Source organism: Lissotriton helveticus, chromosome 2_1 (genome assembly GCF_964261635.1).
Source record: "Lissotriton helveticus chromosome 2_1, aLisHel1.1, whole genome shotgun sequence".
NCBI lineage: Eukaryota > Metazoa > Chordata > Amphibia > Caudata > Salamandridae > Lissotriton > Lissotriton helveticus.
In genome coordinates, this window is record NC_136059.1 from 2,078,975,403 (window position 1) to 2,079,000,364 (window position 24,962).

Genomic DNA, 24,962 nt, shown 5'->3' on the forward strand with positions numbered 1-24,962 from the left:
TCGGTCTCAATGCTCTGAGCATGCCTTACCAGCGGTCTGCCATTGGTGTCATACGGAGCCCCACCGTTTCCTCCCTGCGCAGGGCCGTCCACTCTGCTCGGGCCCACGACTGAAAGGATGAGGTCCACGCCTGCACACTGGGCGGGTCGCTCGCCTTCCAACGCCTTGTGAGCAGTCGTGTAGCTACCACCATCCCTAGGTCCAGGAATCTGGACGTCACCTTATCTTTGGGTGGTCTCCTGAATAAATGCAGAATATACTCCGGCCAGTCAAGGGGTATGATGTGCCCAGTGCATTCGCGGAGTTGCTCACCAATCACACTCCAGTAGGAGCCGGTCTTGGGGCAGCTCCACAGTATGTGTAGGATCCCCGCGTCGGATTCCCCACATCTGGGACAAGTCGCATCCGTGCGCTGGAAATATCTTTGGAAGACTCATCTCTTGTAGGTTGCAGGACGCATAGCAGTCTAAAAAATGGTGGTCCTCCCCAGATTGCTTTATTTTCTCTCAACTTTGCCTCTCATCATTCTCTGCAAAATGTTTGCAGAGATGGACTCCTTGTGGGTAGAACTCATTTGGGGCCAGTGAGGCGCAAAGTGGCACTAGCTAAATTGTGCAGACCCACCTCTATAATGCTAAAGACCTTTATACATTGTGAAATCATGTGTCGACCATTGAATCCATATTGCTTTAATTACATTTGTGAGCACGGTTTCATCTTTTTTTTTTTTTTTGTAGTGTTTTATATAGCGCGAACTAGACCCGAACCGAATCAGGTATCAGAGCGCTTTACATAGTACAAGTTACGTTTTTACATTAGGACACACACTTTAATTTTTTTAGGCACGGGGAGATTAAGTGATTTGCCCAGAATCACAGGAGGTTTTGGCGTCGTTTCCGAGACTCAAACCCAGATCCCCAGGTCCGAGGTCGAGCGCCTAAGCCGTTAGGCCAACTCCTCTCCCCTTGTGTCTGTCTGATCCTGCCTTTCAGCTGTGAACGCAGGCAGGCCCAGGCTGCTTGCCCACACACATTTTTTTATGTTTCTTACTTCACAGAGTAAGAATGATAAGCTGCCAGACAGACAGTGTGGGATGCACACTGTGTCCAAGGATGAGAAAGTGAAGAATCCTGCCTCAGCTCTCATCAGAGTCTGGCCAGCTCCGTTGAGTGACCTTGACGCAGAGTGTGCCAGCACCTACAGTACAGATGATGGGAGAGGGAGCTTCTAGAAGTCACTCTCCATGGTAGAAAAGAGTATGAAGACAAAGACCGCTTGGTGCTTTGACATGAACTCTCGTGGGAGCGGATGCACTGCCCAGGGCTACTGTGCCTGGTTGAGACTCTCCCTGCCTGAGGCTGTGAACGGGTTCCCAAGTCATGCTGGCAAGGATGATGAAGCTAAACAGACAACCAGTGAAGTATTCCAAGTTGTATATACACACTCTTGTGTGCATGCAGTTATCTTACTATGCACTTGTTCTTGAGCATATACATTCACTATATGCATTTATTTTACATGTGCATTATTGCCATTTGGGAACTTGCTGTAATAAATAATCCCCTTTACTTTGCAAATGAGTTTTGAGTCTTGTTTATGTTGTATTTTGGTATACTAAAGGGTGTAGAGTCCTATTTTGAAGAGTTTTTGTGTTGTGTCGTGGTATTTTGAAGTTTTGCTCAGGTGTTCTGAAGTGAAAGCAAGACAACCTCTGAAGGGGGATTAGCAGCACCTGATTTTGAGCTCTACTATTTAGTGGCCCAACGCCAGTGGTTCAACTAATGGTTATACTCCCATTTACACCCTGAGGGGACTGCCGCATGAGCACTACGTGCTATCTCGGATCCTACTGAATCCCACAATCCATCAGGTGGGGGCTCCATGTTGCTGCGGGCTATATGGCACTGCTGGGTTCACTGCCTCCAGGACCCAACTGCTTTAATAATTCCAGAGTTGCGCAATGCAAAATTATCACCCCCTAAGGATATCCATGCACTGTGGGCCATTGATATTAAGTGAGCAATAGCCCAGAGTCATGTGATGCTGAGCTACCACGAGGGGTCGAACCATGAGCCCCCCTCCTAGAGTCACCTGCTATGGCCACTGCGCCAAACCTCTCCTCTACTCTTCACATATCCCACCACGAATGTATGACGTTACAACGAATTCCGTTGCAACGCATGCCTTTACCACGCATGCGTTACAACGGAATTCGTTTTCCACGCTTAACCTTTACCTCGAATATTCCTTTACCACGCATACATTTACACCGATTTTTGTTGTAAATGTATGCATGGTGAGGGCATACTCTTGATAAAGATTAAAACTCTCCCCTTACATTCCCCCAGCCTCATTCCTTATATTTACCCTTAACCCTTAATATATATATATATATATATATGTATTTTACTAAAATACCCCTTACCTTTTAACTCGCCTTCCCTCCATCTTCTCTGGTTACGTCGGACGTACGTCGTTAAGAGGAAGCGGAAGTTACTTTCCGTTTCCTCCCTAACGACGTTGATAGCTTCGGCTTTAGCTTCGGCTCCTCAGGTTAGTTTTGTTTTTTGGGAGGGAGACCCCCCCAGCCCCCCTTTTTATCCCAGCGCTTTATTTTTTTATGGGGGAGACCCCCCAAACCCCCCTTCGTTTTTCTTTTCATTTACCACACATGCCTTTACTACGTATTTCGTAGTAAAGGTATGCGTGGTAAAGCCTTTAGTTGTAACCACGCATGCGTTGTAGTGCATGCGTGGTAAATGATTTCGTGGAAACTGCTTCGTTGTAGAGGCCGTTTCCCTCCCACCACAGGGTTTCATAGCCCTAGATACTAGGGGAGCAATGGGTAGACTAATGGAATGGGCAGCATTTGGCATTACTAGGCTGAAAGATTTGTCAGAGATGACACATTGCTATCATTCAAGTAACTCTCGAAAAACTTTGAGCTGCCTCCGGGACTGTTTTTACTACATTGTGCGGCAGAGGCGTCTCTGCGGGATAACTAGAGTACCGAATGATAGAACCTCCGACTGACCAGAGTAGCTGAGTACTTTGCACATCTGGTAAAACAAAGGCTTTCACCCTCCTCTACCAGGTGTTCAGGGTAGATATGATAACACCTCTGGAGAAACTGCGACAGAAATGGGAATGGGCTACAATACTGACTAATGTATACACAATCACCCACAATGGCAGATTTAATTTGGTTAATTTTTTACTTCTTGCACTGGACATTCCTCACCCCGGGAACAATTAAGCAGACATTTGGGGCACTAGACATGGCTTGTCCCAGATGTGGAGAACAGGGTGGAGAAGTAATCCATATGGTGTGGGCATGCCCGGCTCTGCGTGACTTTTGAGAAGGGTAGTGACATGAAACTACAGAAAGGACAATCCCATGTAATCTACGGACGTCTCTTAGGGGGCTTCCAGCGACCAGACAAACACAAAGTGACCACTAAATAATTGGACTTAGTCCTAAAACTTCCAAAGCACACAATTACGATGAAATGCAAGGCAGCCGATAGTCCTCAAGTTGACAAATAAAAAGAGGCCTTGATTTTATGGGCCAGATACACAAGCGATGTCCTCTTTCAGAAAGTGAGTGGTATGCCTTAGTGGAAAGCGTAAAATTACTGGACAATAATTCCCCTGAGTGCTCCATGATTTCTGATCACATCTCAGGGGACGCTTGTAGGTTGTCGAATGTCCATGTGGAATGCTTGAGGATATATAACTTGCGGTAGAGAATTGAGTGGTGGCCCTCTAGTGCGGAGGACACGTCCATTACTGTATTTTGGATCAGATATGGGTCAGAGGGTGTGAGGTATGGAGTAGAAGGGTAGAATCACTCGGATACTGTGTTATTGGTAGGTTTGGGCTGCACTTTAACTATTGCATTTTGAAAAGTTTCACATTGCGGACAAAAATACTTTTGCCGGTACAGATACCATGATACAATGTTTGTGCACCTTCTTTGAAACTTGCAACCTGGACTTTGCCCTAAACGACACTGAATTATGCTATAAAACAATGTAAAAAATTGTTTATAAAAAAATAAATGGAAGGGAAGGTGCATCATGAGTAATCTAGAATTGTTGGATGTTCCCATATAAGAGCAATGGTACCAGTAGTTAATTCATTCATGAGGGAAGTGTAGTATACTGATGAGACATGGCACTCTACTTACTTTTCTGTGTCCAGATTTCACTACAACGTTCGAATTCGAAAACCGAGAAGACTGGAAGAGACGTACTTATGAATTCCATTACTGAAGCATGGTAGATGTGTGGCTATCAGACATTTCGGGACCATTCCTAGGACATTATACTTAATCCTGGCTACCACTGGTAGTTAATCGAGGAAGGTACTTCTGGGCAGGCTTATGTAAAAGGCATCACAGTTAGAATGTTTTGATTGCAAGATGCGATGCAATCAATAAGATATAAGAAGCAGTGACTTCACAGCCATCTATAAAAGCTCCAGATTCTAAAAACTGCAAAATTGAGTAAAAGTGTTGAGCCAACGTTTCTCTTGAGTAATAACGAGACAATGAATTGTAAAGTTATCCATCCTAGAGGATTTCTACAAATGTGTAATATCTTTAGTTTATGAGAGCTAGCAACCAGTATCAACTCAGATTCATATGTATATAGGTAAAGCCTGTTCCCGTATATTTAGAAGCACAGAAAAAGGAAAGGAAATATCCACTGGCCCATGATACAGCACAAAATTTGTATTGTGCAAGGTCAGTAGGACAAGCTGATGTTGTACAAGAGCATTAGTAGAAAACAACATGCTCATCAATCAGTACTGTTTCAAATATGAAATGCCAGTCAGTCAATAAACTTTATTTCGCTACACATCCGTAGCATAAAACTACAGATAACAGCTAAAACAAACATTAATATGAAATTGAGACTTCATATGCCCCCAAAAAATAACATTAAATCACGCTGTTTACAGAGGACGTCAGATAACCCATGCTCCACTTTGAAATGTCAAATCTTAAAATACCCCATCTCATAAAATACGATTAAAACCACAGTATTTCATTTAGAAATTTTCCAGGATAAAAAGGAATTCTATGGGAAACTTGTACTAAAATATTGTATCTTTCTGAGTTCCGCTATAATGGAAGGGGCATGAATATAAAGTGCATATGCTTCCTTAACTACCATCCATTAAAATGGCAGATACAGTGCCTTCCCCACTAATGTCCCTTCAAGACAGGGCACATCTTCTTAACTTTAGACACTGGTCTGTCAGACTGTAGCACTCTTCATTTGGCAAAGGGCCGTCAAGTTGTTGCAAAAAACAAAATGCAGGTCTACACTGTCTGAAATTATATCATTTAAGAAGGGGAACAATAAGATTTTTATTTGGGGCCCTATAAAACAAACAGAAAAACATAATATGCAGGTTGGTTTGGGTGTAAGTTCCATCACACAGGCAGGAACCTAACTCCTTCAAAAAGTAACACTTTCCGGGTGGTCCAGCATTAAGGGTACATAATTAAGGCATAATCTTGTAAGCACCAATCGATGCTGTAAGTTCTGTATAACATCTCATAACTAACAGGGGGGAGAAGGTCATAGGGACATACAAATATTTAGAGACCTCTCCTGGTTCGAGTCCCCAGTTCAAAACATGATATACACAAGAGAACACAGGGGGTCTAAAGAAACACAACGTGTAGCTAGCTATCCTTAACTCCTAAGCAAATAGTGAGTTGGTGACCTGGTCACCCTAGATAACCTATGTAACAAAACTCAGTGTGATGATGGGTCTGTGTGCATGGAATCACGTACATACAGTGCCAGTTTTCTTGATCCCAATAGCTCATAAGTGGATTACCATCAAAATAAACTTAGTGATCAGTCCTATCATCTGGTTCACCAGTATCACGTGGTTGGTCCCTTGATCATCGAGACCAGTTAACCACGAACTCGATAGTGGAGCTGGTTCAAGTCCATAGGCGCTCATGGACGACCATATTTATTTATTTATTTAGCGATTTATAGAGCGCCTGGTGACCCGGAGGCATCCCCGCGCTGTGGCATTTGTGGAGACCAGAGGGGAGAGGGGACTTTATTTTGGGAACAGCAGCGTTTTCAATTTTTTCCGGAAAAGGAGATGGCTGGGTTCCTGCCTCAGGGGGCGAGGAAGTGAGTTCCATCCTGAGGATGCTTTTACAGAAAAGCGTCTACCGCCGGTGCGTGCCTTCCTGTATCTGGGGACGTTGGCCAGACGCTCATTGTTCGAGCGTAGGGATCTGGGGGCCTTGTAGGGGGTAACCAGGTCTCTCAGGATAGCAGGGCCGAGACCGTTGAGAAGTTTGTGTGCGGTGCACAGGGCCTTGAATTCTACCCTTTGTCGTATTGGAAGCCAGTGGAGGGCCTTGATCGCTGGTCTGGCTGAGACTCTGGAAGGGAGATTCATAAGGAGCCGGGCAGCTGCGTTTTGCGTACGCTGAAGTTTAGCCATAGTGGCTTCAGGAGCTCCTAGATAGACCGTGTTACTGTAGTCTAGCCGCGCAAGGATCAGGCCTTGGACCAAGAGTTTCCTATATAGGGGCGGAAGTAGTGGGAGGATCCTGCGGATGGAGCGCATGAGACCAAAACAGGTGCCTGCTGTTTTGGTTGCTTGGGTTTTCAGAGACAGCTCGGGTTCCAGCCAGACTCCTAAGGTCTTAATTACTTGTTTCGGGGTGGGTACTTCCCCGAAGACGTCTGGCCAGACCGAAGAGGGGATGGTGGTCCATTGCTTGCCCAAAAGCATGACTTCTGTCTTTGATCCGTTTAGCTTGAGCGATGACTCGCACATCCAGTGGTGAATTTGTTGGAGGCAGTTCGGCAGATTGTCTGGGTGATTGTCCAGATGTGAGAGTGAGACGACCAATTGCGTGTCGTCCGCATAGCTCACTATCTTAATCCCGAAGGGGGCGACGACATCCTCGAGGGGGGCCATGTAGGCGTTGAATAAAGTGGGGCTTAGGGATGACCCCTGGGGGACTCCGCTCGCAAGGGGGAGGGAGGCAGAGTGGGAGTTGCCATCCCATACCTGGAACGAGCGCCCTGAAAGGAAGGATTCCATCCATGTGAGCGCCGAACATATGACAGCCGATCATTGATGGTTATGAAAGTGGTGAACACGCAGTGCAAAAAAAGAAAGTGGTGATTTAAAATAGAGTGGAATGTCCTAAAAAATTAATCCCATCATCACACTGAGTTTTGTTACATAGGTTATCTAGGGTGACCAGGTCACCAACTCGGTTGTATGTCTAAACAACTACTGCCTAAACCACGATTGCCTTAACCACGAAAGCCTAACCACGATATATTTTTAACCACTACCTTTTTAAGCACGACTTCCTAAACCACGAAATTAAACATCTCGTGTTTGGCCATTAGATGGCACTATTCTACTTGCAATACTTCTTGCGTGAACCAATTGTTTTTTTTTAAACTGTTCTAAATGTTCTATCTTTTTATGCTTTGACAACGCATACCATTATTTATTTTTAATTTATCCTTTTTTGGGGGGGAGACCCCCCACACCCCCCCTTATCTTCCCTTAATTATGAGGAGTGATGTTATACAGGACACGTTATACTTCGTTGTTCAGCCGTTCGTTGTTCCGGCCGACGTTGTTCATCAGTGTTCGTTATTCTCTCCTCGTTGTTCAGGTGAGTCGTGGTTAAATCTTCGTGGTTTAGGATGTTTCCCCACCAACTCACTAGTTGCTTAGGAGTTAAGGATAGCAAGCCACACGTTGTATTGCTTTAGACCCCCTGTGTTCTCTTGTGTATATCAAGTTCTGTATAACAAACAAGTAAGGTTGCAAGCCTGCACAAGAGGGGATTGAATTGTAGGAAATAACTGACTTTATTTTTATTAGACTATGATCTTTTTACAGCAACGTTAGCTTAAAATGACTGCTTCAACTGTGTCTTACTACTTGACAAACATGAGTTTGGGGAGGTAAAAAGACCAGGGAGCCCTATTTCCTCCAAGGTCAATTTAATGTATGAAATCCACGGTATAGCAAGAGCCGAATGTAGTTTTAGGCAATCCTCAAACACCCGCTGATTTAGCAATGCAGTTTCCATTGTCCAGATTGAATGCCATAGCAAAAGTGGAGCTAGCTAAATTTTGTCCACGATGTAGGGTAGTCCCAGCTCATCATGGCAGTTGGCGTTGGAGCAACTACGTGGGACTAAGAAAAGCTTTTTTAGGAAAGCATCCTCAACACACTATCTCAGGAGTGTCCACCATGCCCCAAACAGCTGCCCCATAAGTGGCTATCACCACGGATTTTGCTGCATAAATGGTCAACAGCTCATGGACCAGTTTCATGCTTAGCTTTTTACTGAAACACGGCAGAGCCAGGATTGCCTTTTCTAACATAGCCACCATGTTAGACAGCATAAGCTTCTAAGAATATGTGACATCAAAAAGGATGCCCAGAGATGGTCTTCTTCTGCAGGTCAGAGTGAAAGTTTTATTTTCATTGACCTGTAAGTCTAGCGCCTTCATAAAAATTGTGTAATCCATTACTAGACCCTGCTGCGCTCGTCCAGTCCTCGCCACAAGCCCGGCATCATCCGCATAGAGGATTATTGGGAGGGGACTTGTAGCAATGTATGGGACATCTCTAGCCCTCCCCACAAGTGCTGCTTCAACTTTGTTCTCATACATGGAGAAGAGGAAGGGATCAGGAACACACCCATGCCTCACTCCCCATCGATCTTAAACAGCATTGTGCATTCACCCTCCTGGCGACAGCGTACTAGCCTCTGAATACAGCTGTCTGATAAAGATAATAATGGCGTCCTCTATTCTCATCTCAGACATAAGGGCCTAAAGCTCTGAATGTGAGACACAATCAAACTCAGCCGTTCGATCCACAAATGCCAAGAAGATAGAGCCTTTCTTGGCAATGGCATATTTGCCTATTAGCATGCTCAAATTTAGGCGTTTATCAATGGTGCTAGAACATTATTATCGTTAGCCCAGTCCTCCAGTCTGTGCAGTAAAATACGACCCATTACCTTGGCGGTGGAGTCAAGTAGTGATGTGGGTCTGTAATTCTTTGGGTGTGACTCATCCCCCTTTTATAAATTGAAACAATGATTGATTTGTGCCACATAGTCGATGGACCAACCCTTGAATGGCATTGAACATATTTACAAGCAGTGGAGCACATTAAGCCCGACAGTCCATAAAAACTTCAGCTGGTACCACATCAGGGCCAGAAGCCTTACAGATGCTACATTCACTTAGGGGCCTCTGCAACTCTGCTAAATCAAAAACCAAAGGGATTGCAACCGCCCTGTGATCATTTGTGTCACCAGCTTCAGACGACCCAGGGCCACTCGAGTATATCATTGAAAAGTGTTTTATATAACTTGATTCCTGTATGTGTAGATATGTGGAGGGGCCAGTAGGTTCCCTGAAATAGGGGGCATTTAACACCTTCCAAAAACCAGAGCTGTCCTTTACCATGCTAGCTGTCCAAAGAGCCTCCCAAGCTCTCTCCTTCAGCTCCTTTATCCTGACTGCTCGAGCCACTTTATATAGTGTGCATGATCTTCTAACAAAGTTCCCTATCTTTTTGGTCAGTGCACAAGGCCAGATGCAAGTCAGCCATGGCATTTGTGCAAGATTAATCAAATCATGAGAGTTTGTGGGATGGAATTCACATGACAGAGCTTGCTTCATGTTAGTCCTAATAGCAAGGAAGGCCAGGATAACCTGAAATAGGACCACTTATGGGTCCAGGCAAGCAAAAACCTCTACTGGTTACAATTAAGACCACCTGGAAGAATGTTAACTTTGTCCACCTTGTCCCATCTGATGGTGAAACCATTTTTCCTTGCCAACACCAATTTGAATCCCACCCTGGTCCAGGATTTAATTATCCCTGCTTTCTTCAGGCTGCAGGACAGTATGACATAATCACTAAAGCCCGAAATTAAACCTCAATGTCATCCAACCAAATGCCTAATGCTATGATGTAGTCAATTGTAGATTCCTATCAACCTTCCCTAAAGGTAGGGGGCGAGGCAACCTGAAAGATCCAACACCTGTATCATTACAAGGTAAAACTTCCCTAGGTGACCACTAAGGGCATTATCACACTTGTTGTGTTCAAACTGTACAAGGGTATCCTCCAAATTATTTGTTAGCCCACACACTGGCTTCCCAACCTTCGGACAGTGATGGGCATTTAAATCACCCACCCAGGGCCTTGGGATGGTTGTTTCGAATAGACCACAGTCTTGAGAGCTCCCACCACCTGTGAGGCATTTCCACTGAAACAGTTGTAATAATAATGAACAAATCCCAATCCCTGGCAACATCACGCACAAGGCAGAGAAAATAAGGGGAATCATTATGAAACTTGATCACTTCCCCGAAAACATTATTTGCATAGAATGTAAGTAGACCACCTTAAGTTCTACCGGCATTCAAAGGGATAGTTGAAGAATGATATGTAAAAACCCCATCTAAATAACTGATGTGGTCTCCCAGGTTTCTGGTAGGCAGATTACATGGTAACTAGCCACTAACTTGATCCAATCTTGCCAACCTTTTCTTACTCAATCCTGCAATGTTCCAGGGTAAGACCTTAACTGGCTCAATGGTGTTAACAGTCTGGTTGACATCTGCCGACACATGTGTCTGGGTATCCTCCCTACTATCAGCCTCCACTTTCGATAGGGCATTCAGTCAATTGTCCATATCCAGCCCTTCCAAGGGTGTATATCTGTTACTCAGCATCACCTAGGCTGGACCAGATGTGCGCTATTGCACGTTGGGGTCTCTAAAGATTGGTCTCCCTATACTAGGGGCCGGGGGAGGTGGGGCGGGGTATGAGGTTTGTAAAAAAACAAAAAACAGTGACAAAACAGGTATCTGGAAAACTCTTGAGGAGGGGGAGGGAGTTGCCATAAGAGGATTGCAACAATTCTCGGATCGTCAAAACGGACCACTTAGCAGTCGCCAAGGATTATTTTATGGGATGGATCTACCCAAAGAACCCTCCTTGCCATCAAAATATGTTCAGAAAAAGAGTGTTCATAGCCTCTAAATTTCGTTAACCAGTAAAAAAAAAAATTTATCAACTGCCCTGTGTTCTCGATCGGAGTCTGTTTTGGCCTAGGAAAAGTCACTAAAATCAAGATATGGGGGCACGCTGCCGGGGGAAGATTCAAAACTTGAACATCCCTGCAAAAGCTACACTTGCGCATCTACCTCACTTCCGTACCTGTCCTAGAAGCACGCTCTCCCTTCCTCCTGTCACCTAATTGTCCAGGAAGCATCAATTGCACTGTTTGTGGGGAGTGGGTATTAGGGGCTATAGGCTCCTGTGCCCAAACTGGTGATTTTCGTCTAGTATGGGTCTGAGCTAGCATACCCCTGTGCCTTAAATCACAACTAGTAGGGACAGTGGATTGAATGGTATAGTGACATGGGCCAACCTACCCATACCCATATTACCAGAATCAGTGGGAGGGTGCGAGGACACCAGAGGCACCTCTGGGGCAAAGTGAGTTTTAGCAAGACTTAATATTTGGGTCACGCTTTCCTCTATCGAATGAAGGTGATCATATACTGGTTTCAAGTATAATTTATAATTTAACCAAATGGTCTTTCCTAGTGCTTAATTCATCCAAGTTAGAAGAAGTCAATAGAGAAATTACATTGTCCTCCTTCAGTTTCATCACCATCTCCTTCTTGGGTAGTGCCTCACCCTTCTTTTTCACTGGAGATTCCTTAAAATAAACAAACATGGTATATTCTTGGTAGAGAGACAAGTGGTCGGTAGACGACTGCCCCTTTATTTGGCCCCATGTGGTTGTACGAACTATAAGGAAGCAAGTTGCTCATTACCCCCTCCAAGGAGAGGCGTCTTTCTGTGAGTTCAATTTCCTTCAAAAGGACACTTTAGGCACGCACCAGGAAGGAGTCAATTGTAGCTGTCATATCTCCACCTGAGGCACCAGATGCAATTTTACTTTTCCCCGCAGTTCCAGTACTGGGAAAAAGGTGAACCAAGATGATCAAGAATGGGCCACACTCTACGGGACAGATGCGAACCACAAGAGAGGGCATGGTTCGGGACTGCTGGAGCACTTTTAGCGGGTTTTTTACTGGTCCCCAGGTCGCACTCAAGCAGTCTGGGGGACATAGTCCCACCCCAGACACTCTATCTAGAGAGTCAAAGGTGCGGACAGGGAACCGCCAAACAAACAACCCATTCTGTGGAACTGCAGAAGCGCTTTTAGCGTGTCTCCTCCTGGGTCCAGCCTTGCTCTCAAGCCATCTGGGGGATGCGGTCCTACCCCAGGAAGTCAATCTGGAGAGTCAAAGGTGCATGGCAGGGAACCCCCAAACAAACAAGTAAATGTCAAATGGTACGAAAATTAAGTGAATTAAGGCACTCTAAAAACATGTTTACTGCAGACGAGGAGTACTCGAGAACCAGGTTTAATACGTTTACAGTCTGCGAGTAGTATTTGGATATCTTTTACTGTTGAAGGATAACCTCCCAGCAGCTTACCCTATTAAAAGTTTGGTTGTGTGTTGTATGTTTTAATGTGCTAAAGCATCAAACTAAGCCCTTTTCAGATACATGTGCACTATTGTGCCATATCACGAAGGAACCTGCTTGATCGCACGGCAACCTTGGGGAATAAAAAACAGGGGACAGGCATAGAAGCATACAGAAAGAAGCATGTTCCACAGAGACAAGGCACAAACAGTCTGTGTACATTTCTACATGCCTGTGTTTACATTCATCAGCATGAATGCCAGAGCCTCTGACTTTGCCAAGACTTGGGTTCTGTGCTTACCGTCCCTCAGGACTTAAGCTGTATATCGATGAGTTTGAGCAAGGCTGTAACCAGTCTGGAGTTGCATCCCATCCAGTTCAGATGGTCTGCTGCTTGGTCCACTTCTTAGCAGTTCAGGATGTACTCTGTCCTATTCTTTTAGGTGCAAGAAGTAGGTTTTTAGGGCTCGGACTCCGCCCCCTGAAAGGGGAGGAGTTAGAGAACTAATGTTAAAGGAGAAAAAAAAGAAGAAGAGGGCCTTGGAGAGAGAAATTCCACACATTCCTTAGGGTTTTCTGTCATCTGGTCAGTGATTCGTCTTCCTTGTGTTTTCGTTTTAATAGGCTTGAAGTGATAGGGTGAATGTAGTTTTGTTCCGCCATTTTGGGCATATTTCGTGCGTGCTTGCGCAAAGAAGTACATAAATTATAATTAGGAGCTGTCAGGGAGCCTCCGTTAGTGAATACAGATGGCCGGGCGCGTTCACAATTCTGCAGCGCTCAGCGCGCAGCTTCCTTGTTTAAACTAGACACGTCCCGTCGCCCTTTGTGCATCTTGGCGATTAATCATCTCTTCTGCTAAAATGCACGCGCAGGGGAAATTGCATCTTTTGACACTGAACTTCAGACACGAAGCAGCTGCCTGCCCTCCAGTGGGGTTAACACCACCCTCGAATTATATGCAGCTAATAAAGGGGGCTGCTTGCTAAATTCTTTTTAGAGAACCCTGTCTTGATTGTATTTTTTTGGGAACAGAAGTACTTTTTGAAATAGGCCCGGTGCAGACATTTATCAGAAAAAAAACGGGCACACTGAGAGGACAATTGAAACAGCTATAGCACGTTTTGAAAAGACCGCGTGACCACGAGGAGTTTCCTTTGTAACGGAACATTCTAATTTATGTGAGCCAATGCAGACATCTCTACGGGGCGGCGCACGGTCCATTGGCCACAAGTAAAGCGTGGCAGATGGCAATGGGTGCATTGATGTTTTTATTAGAATGAGTGTGCTCGGTGTTGCATGGTGCTTTGGAGGTAAACACAACAGGGAAATTGTGTGGGAGAAGATTGGTCGCAGAACATCAGAGATCTTCTTTGAAGCTGTAGGGCATGGCTGCAAATCCATGTTTATATATTTTTTTTAAAAAAACACTTACCAGGAGTGCCCAAAACAATTAAATCCTACATTAGCGAAATAACAGGGAAATATTGCAGCATGATGTGCAGATGTAAGCCTGTCCAGCGAAGCACAGCATTATTGTTTGTGTGTGTGAATGCAAACTTGATGTATATGCTATATACGGTGCCAGGGCACATTTGTTTCAATGCATAAGAGGAATTATATTACATAACTTCCACTTCATCAGTCATTTTGCTTCACACAATAATCACTGCCTTAGCGTGAAAACATTGTTAAATGTTAATAATTAGGTATGCACATACAACACATGGAAAAAGAGCATGACTGGCGTCGGTCACGTTACGCGTTAGCCCACATGACTGTGCAATATTGTTTTTCAATGTAAGAAGCTCGTGAAGTTTCAAGTTACCAGACAAAAAAAATTCAACCCTCGCCAGTAAATCAAATTTTGTGAAAAATTCTAAATTTCATTGACACGATTCCCGAGTCATGAATCACGAGTTAAAACGACAAAGAAATACAAAGAATGTTACCCATCCCTTAAACTTTTTTTCAGATGACAAATTTTCATGAAGCTTTGGTCCGCATTTACAATATTTTAACGCACAGAAGCGCAGCAAGCTTTCCTGCTGCGCTTTATGCGCTGTCGTACGTCAAATGAAAAGGGCACCAATGTGTCGTATCTATAAGATACGTCACATTCCTGTCCTTTTACCCTGTGCTGGCGCTCAATGGGCTGAGTAGGGAGGGCAGAGTAGGGAGGGCAAGTAGGGAGGGCAGAGTAGGGAGGGCAGAGTAGGGAGGGCAGAGTAGTGAGGGCAGAGTAGTGAGGGCAGAGTAGTGAGGGCAGAGTAGTGAGGGCAGAGTAGTGAGGGCAGAGTAGGGAGGGCAGAGTAGTGAGGGCAGAGTAGTGAGGGCAGAGTAGTGAGGGCAGAGTGCAGAGTAGTGAGGGCAGAGTAGTGAGGGCAGAGTAGGGAGGGAAGAGTAGTGAGGGCAGAGTGCAGAGTAGTGAGGGCAGAGTAGTGAGGGCAGAGTAGTGAGGGCAGAGTAGTGAGGGCAGAGTAGTGAGGGCAGAGTAGTGAGGGCAGAGTAGTGAGGGCAGAGTAGTGAGGGCAGAGTAGTGAGGGCAGAGTAGTGAGTGCAGAGTAGTGAGGGTAGTGAGTAGAGTAGTGAGTAGTGAGTAGAGTAGTGAGTAGAGTAGTGAGTAGTGAGTAGAGTAGTGAGTAGTGAGTAGAGTAGTGAGTAGTGAGTAGAGTAGTGAGTAGAGTACTGAGTAGAAAATAGTGAGTTGAGTAGTGAGTGCAGAGTAGTGAGTAGTGAGTAGTGAGTAGAGTAGTGAGTAGTGAGTAGAGTAGTGAGTAGAGTAGTGAGTAGAGTAGTGAGTAGAGTAGAGTAGTGAGTAGAGTAGTGAGTAGAGTAGTGAGTAGAGTAGTGAGTAGAGAGTAGAGTAGTGAGTAGTGAGTAGTGAGTAGAGTAGTGAGTAGAGTAGTGAGTAGAGTAGTGATTAGAGTAGTGAGTAGAGTAGTGAGCAGAGTAGTGAGCAGAGTAGTGAGCAGAGTAGTGAGCAGAGTAGTTAGTAGAGTAGTGAGTAGAGTAGTGAGTAGTGAGTAGAGTAGTGAGTAGTGAGTAGAGTAGTGAGTAGTGAGTGCAGAGTAGTGAGTGCAGAGTAGTGAGTAGAGTAGTGAGTAGAGTAGTGAGTAGAGTAGTGAGTAGTGAGTGGAGAGTAGTGAGTAGAGTAGTGAGTAGAGTAGAGTAGTGAGTAGGACATCACAGGCAGCAGCTGTGCAAGCTTCTTACACTCACAAGGAGACCACAGGCAGCTGAGGTGCAATCTTCTTTCCCTCACAAGAACGACATCACAGGCAGCAGCAGTGCAAGCTTCTTACACTCACAAGAAGACCACAGGCAGCAGAGGTGCAAGCTTCTCACACTCACAAGAAGGACATCACAGGCAGTAACGGTGCAATATTCTCACACTCACAAGGAGATCACTGGCAGTACACACCACATGAACACACTCCATAACACATAGCAACAATACATTGGCATTTACAATGCCATTAGCTCAAACTCAAATAAATCCGAGCCCGATTGCATTTCTAATGCTTGTTTTGCATGTTGTTGGTCCCTGTCTCTGGTGCACAGTGAGCAAAACAAAGGTGGGCTGGTAAAAACTGTGGTCACTGCTGTTGCCCCTCCTTTGCTTGCAACTATTGCTGCAGCTGCTGTCTCAGTAGTGTTGCTAGCTATTATCACGTCTGTGGTTATCACTACTGTGACATCTGTCTATGTTGTGACTGCTATGGTTACCACTGTTTTAAAAGATGTGGCACTTGCTGGCCGCTATAGTGTTTTCGCCCCTGCCATAGTGACAAATGTGGTCACTAGTGAGCTCCAAACTGTGGTCACTGATGTTGTGGCAGTTTATCCTGCTGATGTGGTAGATGTGGTTTCTTCTATGGTTTATGCTTTTGTGGCAACTGCTTTTGCAGCCATGGACCATGCAATATTAGCAGCTGTTGCTGCAGTTGGCCACACTGTGGTGAAAGATTTTGTTGCTGTTACCGTCCATTTAGTGGTCTTTACTTTTGATTTAGCCAGTGCTTTAAGCTGGACAGCATGGTCAGGTACTTTAAATAATAAGGTGTCTGCCTGATTGTTTTCAGTGGCAACATCATGAAAGTAAGCTGCTTTTTTGGATTCCCTAATGTGCATGCTCCACCCTCTACTGTAAGTTACCTTCAGCCTCTGCCTCTTCCTTGCCTGTAAGCGGGACTTTTCTCAGAGTCCCCTTTAATAGGTGATGTTCTTTCCGCACACTGCTTGCCTGTTATGTTTGCGTGACTCTCACTCATCATTCTCCATTTGCTCATTTGTTCCTTAGCTCACATTCTGTGCAGTGGGATAGTGTGACTGAGCATGCAGGCAGTATGATATGCCCCCAATTTTCCTGCCTATTGTCCAATTCACCAAGTCATTTCTAGGGACAGCATTTTCTATCTGGTGCGGGTACTACTTTACCAAGGTTCTGGTCTCACCTGCCTGTGCACACTTTTCGAGAATTCTGCCATGATCACATCCAAGGCCAACTATATGAGTTTTTCTCAAAGTGTGCCACAATGTCTCCTCCGGTCTAGCGGTCAACATCAAGCTGCCAGATGGCTATACACCCAGTGGGGGGGCATCAAGGTGCTTGATGGTTCTATACCCAGTGAGAGTTGGTTTTGGGACCGTCCTATGTACAGTCTTCAATTCTTGATCCTTAGTTCTGTCACAGTAAGAGAGAACACTCTGTGTAGTGTACAAGGGAGCATTGCCTGTTTGTTGTGATACAATGAGGCCCGTTGGTCAGGGAACTGTAGATTATATACTGTGTAGTAGTAATTCTGTGATGGATAAATTGTTGCTAAAATGTAATGATAATATCAGACAAATGTGAGTCTTTTCTCTTGTTGTACCATCTATAAAATATATGAAACATACAATATGCTTAGAATGCATTAACATTAAGGTTTAGAACCATTATATGGCTATTATGCATGTGGGGGCGTGGCAACTGCCAAAGATGGTGGACGTGTTGCTTTAAGGGTCCTGCTTGGATCCTGGGATTCTTTATCATCCGACAAGGATATTGGGATTCCATTTCACTAAAATAGAGTGCATGTTAGCGAAATCCTGGCTGCCACCGCTGAGACATTCCCAGTCCGACTGAATGACGCTGGAACGCATCTTTCGAGCATGGCGTGGTCTCCCATGTGGTGAGCGGGCCCAGGGGCAAACAATCACGGGATAGGCACTTTCTTGATGCTTGCTTTGATTTCTGGCAGACACCGGCGGCCCGTTCGGGGACCCGGGCTGTCTGGCAGACGTCCGCTGAAGGCACTTAGGAGAATCATACAGCAGCTTCTGCCCTTCTGCTGTGGCCTCATCCAGGGCCTGTTGGTATGTGGCACTGTTTCCCCTGCCCACTGCACTGAGACTGGCCGCATAGCGGGTGAGTGGATAGGGTCATGTGTGGACGTGGGGTTGAGTAAATTGGGGACGGGTGTCTGCAAAGGGATCGGGGATAACCCAGAGGCAGCTCACTGGTGTTCCGAGTATGCATTGGTCTGCGGCACGGCGCACTCCTGCGACGACCCTCTAAAGCCGTTCTCGTCGCGGCATGAACTGGAACATGGGGTAGCGGAACGCAGCTCCTCCCACTCTCTACACCGAGGCCACATAGAGGAAAGGTATAATATCCAGGCCCTTCTGGGCAGTGGTGTTGGGTGAGGGGGGGGGGGTTAACCATGGACGTAAAGGCTCTACCTGTGCAGAGTAGACAACTGTGGGTGGTGATTGTGAGGCAAAACAGCCTACCTGGAAATCATTATAGTGAGAGACACTGCTGAGTGGAGGTGGCCCGATTTATTGCATTGTGTGAGATGGCACCCAGCGGGGGGGGAATCGCACACTGAAGTGTTTTCGCTCAGACTGCTAGGGGTCAGAAGGCATAAAAGGTGGCTCGGCTGACCTGTCCGGCAGCTTCTGACATTTTCTCTGACACCCCCCCCCCCCGCCATCCCCCCCAGCAGCTTTTAGAGTGGGGCGGGATGCAGAGATCTTCTTGTCCAGGCCCCCGGCGAGGGGTTACATTCGCTCCCAGCGATGCAGGGTCCTGCCTCCACAAGTGCAACACCGCTCAACTAGCTCATCGTAGCATTACAATCTGTGTGGGTCTCAGCCTCTAACAACACATCAAGCACTGCCTCTTGCCTGCTCTTTTGGGCAGTCAGTGACTGTTGGACTCCGTGATGCATGCCCCCTCACTATTATTTGCCTTACACTGCATCTTAAGTCGTCCTATTGCTATTCATCATCTTATATAGCAGGGCCCGACGTCATTGATTGCTGTGCCTTAATTTCCCAAGTCTGTGCCACATGGAGAGGGCTGGTATATTACAACATAGCTTTTGTTTCAGTTATATCATGCACATGATTTCAGAGAAGAGTGCTCTTCCTCATTTCCACTTCCTACCTCTCTGTTCCTATCACCTTAGTACTCACCCGACCTCTGTACCCACTCTACCCCTCCCTTGCTCTCAATACCTCGCCATTCCTGGTTGAACTTATGTCAGGTTACCTGCCTACTATGATCAATTTACATCTAATTGTTATATCTAATTTGCGGTATTCCCAGGCAGTTATGTCCATTTGGAATTCCTGTCGCTCCAATGCGGGACACACGTTTTTGCTATCCCGCCATATTAAAGGGGCCACACACGTGCTAAGTCTGAACCCCCTCCTTAGGCAACTGCACAAAGTGTCATAGTAATGTTGATTTGTTTGTTGATTTTGGTTTGGTCGAACAACTGTTCTTTGTTGGACCTTGAATCGGAGAAAAGCTTATTCGATCTCCAGATATGTCTATGTAGCACTCATATCCTCTACTATGTAGGGAGTGACCCCATAGCTGTGAATACTAACACGAGAATCGGGGAAATGTTGGTTATGGTTTACAGAAGTCACCTGATGTACTGGAGGGGGGCAATGGTATTGTGCAGGGGACCTGTTTATTTACAACTGTCTTGATATGCCAATGGTGTCAACTGTAGTGAGAAATTATAATATTATCACTTGGCAGGTCAGGGGTATGGGGTCAGTACACAAGAGACATAGAATACTAGCCCAACTGCATAGACGGCACGCTCAGATTACATTCTTACAGGAAACACACCTAGTAGCTTCCGAGGCCCAGAAACTCCACAGAAGATGGAAAGGTCAACTTTTTCAAACATCCAACTCAGGCTGCAATCTAGCTGCATTCTAGGGCCCAGTTTGTGGTGCTTGACTCTAATATTGACATCTAGAGCCGCTATTTATTGCTTAGGGGTACATTAGATGGTGAGCAGCTGGTGTTGGGGTGTTTAAACGCGCCCAAGACCGAACAAGAGACCTTCTTAACTCATCTGTCGACTGTATTGGCGGATTGGGCTCCCTATCCATGGGACTAAGGGGAAGACTTAAATGCAGTGTTGTACTCAATATTGGATTGCTCACACCCACCCCTGACTGGTACGAGTGTGGAACGACAGGTGAAAATATTGAGGTAGTGGGTAGACAGATGGGCATTTTAGATCTATGGTGTAGTCGCAATGAGGGTTTGAAGGAATACTATTCACTCACACCCACATGCCCTCCATTCCTGTCTTGCCAGATTCCTATGACCTCCACTCATTCAGGCTAGAGTTACAATGCTACGTATTTAGGGAAGACCATATCCGACCATAAGCCACTGAAAGTAACACTCACTTGGGCCAAGTGCTAGCCCCAATCCCGACCTAGCACCAACAGTTATGACTATTTGCGGACACGGTGTTCAGAGAAACCCTGGCTGCAGCCACTGATACATACTTTTCTGATAATGTTGGTACAGCCCCCTCACCGTTGGTGGAGTGTGAGGTGGTTAAGGTCGTAGTGCAAGGCACATCAATTACTGCAGTGGTGGGAGCTAGTCAGAAGATTCAATGGGAATTAACACGGCTGGAGATCAGTCTGCGCCCCCTAGAGAGGGCAGCAGCTGCTAACGTTGACGCTATTGCTGACTTACAGGAAGCTAGGATCACGCATACAGAACTCCTGGAATGCCTCAGAGTAATAGACTATAGGGCTTACACACAAAGGATGCACACTGAGGCGGGCACATTATTGGCACGCCTAATCTGAGCCTACCCTCCCCTACACCTATCCTGTCAAAAAACGCACCTCATCAGAGACAGGTAGTGACCTAGCAGGAAATCGACACAACCTTCTGTGACTTCTACAAAGCGTTATACACAGCTTTCCCACCTCCCGGGCCCAGCAGTAATAGCAGCATTTTCAAATCAAGCACAGTTACCCAGAGGGACTCCGATTGACAGGGAAGAACTAGGTGCTCTCATTACGGCGAGCGAGATACGAGGGGCTATCAAGGAGCTCGCTTCGCAAATAAAAAACACTGGGTTCTGATGGACTGCCGGTGGCATTCTATTCGGCCTACGCCACACGATTGGTTCTGCACCTAGAGAAGCTCTATACTACCTCTCTTGATATCGGTTCACTGCCATCTACCACCGGAGAAGCACTATTCACCTCCATGCTGAAACCTGGCAAACCACCTATAGAGTTAATACAGGCCGTTATTGTTAAACATAGAATACAAAATTCTGGCTGTGCAGGCTCTGATAGGCTCCAGGTTGGATTATGCCAACATTCTTTACCTGGGCCTACCAGAGTACCTGCTACAGCGGCTTCAAGTTGCGCAGAATGCGGCGGCCAGGGCCATTTTTGGTCTAAATAGACGTAGCAGCGTCTCTGGGCTACTGCTGACGCTGCATTGGCTACCCATCCGCAAACGGATTGCCTTTAAGGCTATGACCTTGGCCTATAAGGCGCTCCATGCGGTGGGGGCGAAGTATCTCCAAAAGAGACTGGCCTTTTACCATCCGGCTCGTTCGTTGAGGTCTGAATCTCTACTCTTGGCGGCGGTCCCTCGTGTTAAGAGGGCCCGCCTGGGTGGCCGTTCCTTTAGTTTATTGGCCCCACAGATGTGGAATTCGTTGCCGCTCCCACTTCGGGGAGCTACTACTCTTCTAGAGTTTAGGAAAGGGCTCAAAACCTGGCTGTTCTCCCAGTAGGCCTCCAGGTTGTTCCTTTGTTTTTATTGTCTGTGTGCTGTTTATTTCTTTTAAACTGTGTTATGTTACTCTGCATTATTTCCCCTTACCTAAAGCGCCGGGACACTCTTTTTGAGTAACCGTTGCGCTATACAAAACAACAAATAACATAACATAACATAACATAACATAACTCTAGCTACTGATATATAGGGACCAATGTGGTTTGGTCCCATGACACAATAACTCCCTGAACATTCGGCGGTTGTTTAGGGTGATGGACGCGGATTGATGACATTATCTCTATGCCGGTTGCCTGTCCCCAGACATCTGCCAAGCTTTTGAAACAATTGGTTGGGATTTTATATTGGCATAATTGGCCTGCTACAAGATACCCCCTGCTTACCTCCGATGGGTGAAACTACTGTATACAGCATCAAAGGCTAGATCCAGAACTGGGCCCTAAATCTCGAGCTCATACCAGGTACTATGCAGTACGCTGCAAGGTTGCCCCCTTTCTCTACTTCTATTTATACTGGCAATTGAACCCATAGCGCAGCAGATTCAGCAAGAGGCCGGAGATAAGTGGATTCTGCTCAATAACCCAGTACATACTATGTCCTTATACACTGACGACATGATACTGTTTCTGAAGGATCTGAAAGAGGAACAGGGGGACCATGCCCAACTGCTATCGAGGTTCAGGGAACTCTTCAGAATCCAAATTAATGTAGATAAGTAATGTACGTATTCTTTTGCGGGCACATACACTGAGCAGACATTCTGGTTCGGGGAAGCTCAAATACCCATAGCTCCATACACTTTTTACTATCTAGGGATACAAGTGTACAGAGAGCAGCAAGACTTACTGGAAGGTTATCTTATAAGTACGATTAACACACTTAAATCCCAGGTGGGTTTTTGGATCACATTGCCTCTTTTGGTAGCTGGTCGCTTGGCCTTCGCCAAAATGGTTAGGCTGCCATGGCTACTGTATCACTTTGTGAATTTGATGACTGTAATGTTAGCATGGGTGTTCAGACTGTTGAATACTATACTAATTGAACTTACATGCATGACTGTCCGCCATTGGGATGGCTTAACAAAATGTTATCTGCTGAGCAGCAAAGGCATTATGGGGCTTCTGCTTTCAAGGCCTATTGCATAGACGGAAATTGCAGTGGCTTTCGTACTCGCCAGCCGGCCACAATCTGCCTGAAATAGGATATACAACTGCCCATTGAACAGGGGTCTGGTACATAGGCTAACCTGTCCCGGCCTTCCTGTTGCTGCACACAGACTCCCTTTTACTGCGCATTGCTCAAATCTATTGGAAGATGGCAATGAGGTACACTTCTCTGCGAGCACCCTATGCGTTCTAGGTCCCATTCTGTGGTCTGCCCACACCTTTAGGCTCACTGACGGCACAGAGAATGAGTCAGTGGGAACAGGCAGCGGTAGCAACAGTGGGGACATTGTTGATGGATGGCACATTAATGACCCATACTAATTTTGTGCATACTCATGACTCGACCCTGAAACGCTCTTTCCTACTCATGCCAGTATCCTCCGTTATATCCGTAAACACTGGGCTCCAGATGGTAAAGATCCCAAGACCAAAGCTACTCCAAGTACTACACACTATGGGGCATGGTAGGCACTTAATAAGACGGCTCTACAGGGGACTCTAGGAACAACGTATTTTACATGTATGCACTCAATAGGTTAGATGGTTACAATAATGTATTACAAACTATATATAAATTAAAGATTTGGGCCTGCTATTAGGTTACCTTTTAGTGCTATAAACATTTCTACAAACTGTACCTTATTTGCTATAATTTGTGGTTGTAGAAACAGATTAGCCTCTCCTATGTACTTTACTACGTTATGCGTCTGTGAGCACATATAAAATTATGGCTACATCCATATTCTAGTAAACAGCCGTTCATATCTTTAGAGACCGTACTTATCCCAGCTACTCAGGTTTCCGACTGCATGGACCTGGAAAACAAATGCTACTTAAAACCAACTCGGATTTTGGCAATAAGGGTAATATGTATTTAGCACTGAATAGAAGTATTATTGAATTTGGTAAATGCTCCCATAAGTACCTGATCCTCTGAAAACAAAACACCCTTCTGCGTATTGATCCTTCGGAAGAGATCTCCTCCTTCACAGTAATCCATCACTATATACAGACAGCCATTTTCTGAAATGAAAAATACATATTTCACTCTAATTCTGAAACTAAGGAGCCATTTTCACATTAGGAAGCTGTCAGGTATGTCACATGCACAAAATCAGCTTTTAAAATGTTCCCAAGAGCCACTATGTTGGTACTTACAACATGGTAAAGGTAGGAACAAGGCCTCCCACCTTCTATACCCTTTTAGATTCTCAGAACCTTACTCCCCCAGCAGCCTTATTCAACATCATAAACGCTCTTTGGTAAATAAATGGCGGCCCCACAAAATGTAATATTTTAAGCTTGATTTAAACTGCTCAAAATGTGCTTTTCCACTCCTGCAGTGTCTAAATAGTTTACTACATGAACAACAGTACACCCACTTTAACTCCCTCTCCACACAACTCTTTCAGGTGGATACTCCAACTGCAGATTCCTCAGTTTTACAATATCCCCAAGGAAACAGACTGGATCTGGAAACTTTTCATAGCAGCGCATTCCACATGCTGCTAACAGCGCCATGTGGCTCAAGGGGCTTCGGTCTGTCCCAGAAGTGACGGAGTGGAAGGCATATGAGCACCACTCCTACAAGATAATGTTAGTTTCTTGGTTAACTCTTACTGACCCTTGGGTGCATAGTTCAAAACAAATGTTGGTACCAGTGTGCAAACGTATAATTTGTGACCTTTTTAGATGATACAAAATGCCACTCCACAGAATGGGGAGGCGGTAGGGCAGTGAAGGATCTGCAGTAAAATATAGTATCCCTAAGAAACATGTTACTGAATGTAAGTAACTTGTTCTTCTAATAGATTCTTCTAACAGCAGATTCCTCACCTTTAGAAAAGATATCAAAGCAGTACCTCCCAAGATGAAGGGTGGAGTAGACGGAGACCAAATAGTCTTGCAGAACCAGGCAAGTGAAATAACGTTCCAGCCTGGCTGTGAAGGCAATAGTGCTTCAGTAATGTGTGCATTGACGCCCACGTCGCAGCCTGGCAGATGTAAAGGACGATATCTCACACAAGAGAGCTAGAGGTTTTATAATGCTGTACATCCTCCAAAGTAAACTCAAAGCCACAAAAAATACTGCTACTTTTATATTCCTACACCTTATTGGAATATATAGACTATGCCTCCAGGAACCAAAGAGCAAAATAAGA

The 24,962-nt window shown here is 45.5% G+C and overlaps 1 protein-coding gene across 3 annotated transcripts in view; it reads right to left on the reverse strand.

The window, feature by feature from the left end:
• NEK1 (NIMA related kinase 1) overlaps positions 1 to 24,962 on the reverse strand; it is a 1,042,157-nt gene that overhangs the window by 922,287 nt on the left and 94,908 nt on the right. For all 3 annotated transcript variants that reach the window (XM_078677052.1, XM_078677050.1, XM_078677051.1), the window contains exon 3: positions 23,726 to 23,823. In XM_078677052.1, the coding sequence (XP_078533178.1) occupies positions 23,726 to 23,823 (98 nt within the window). The remainder of the gene's footprint in view (positions 1 to 23,725; positions 23,824 to 24,962) is intronic.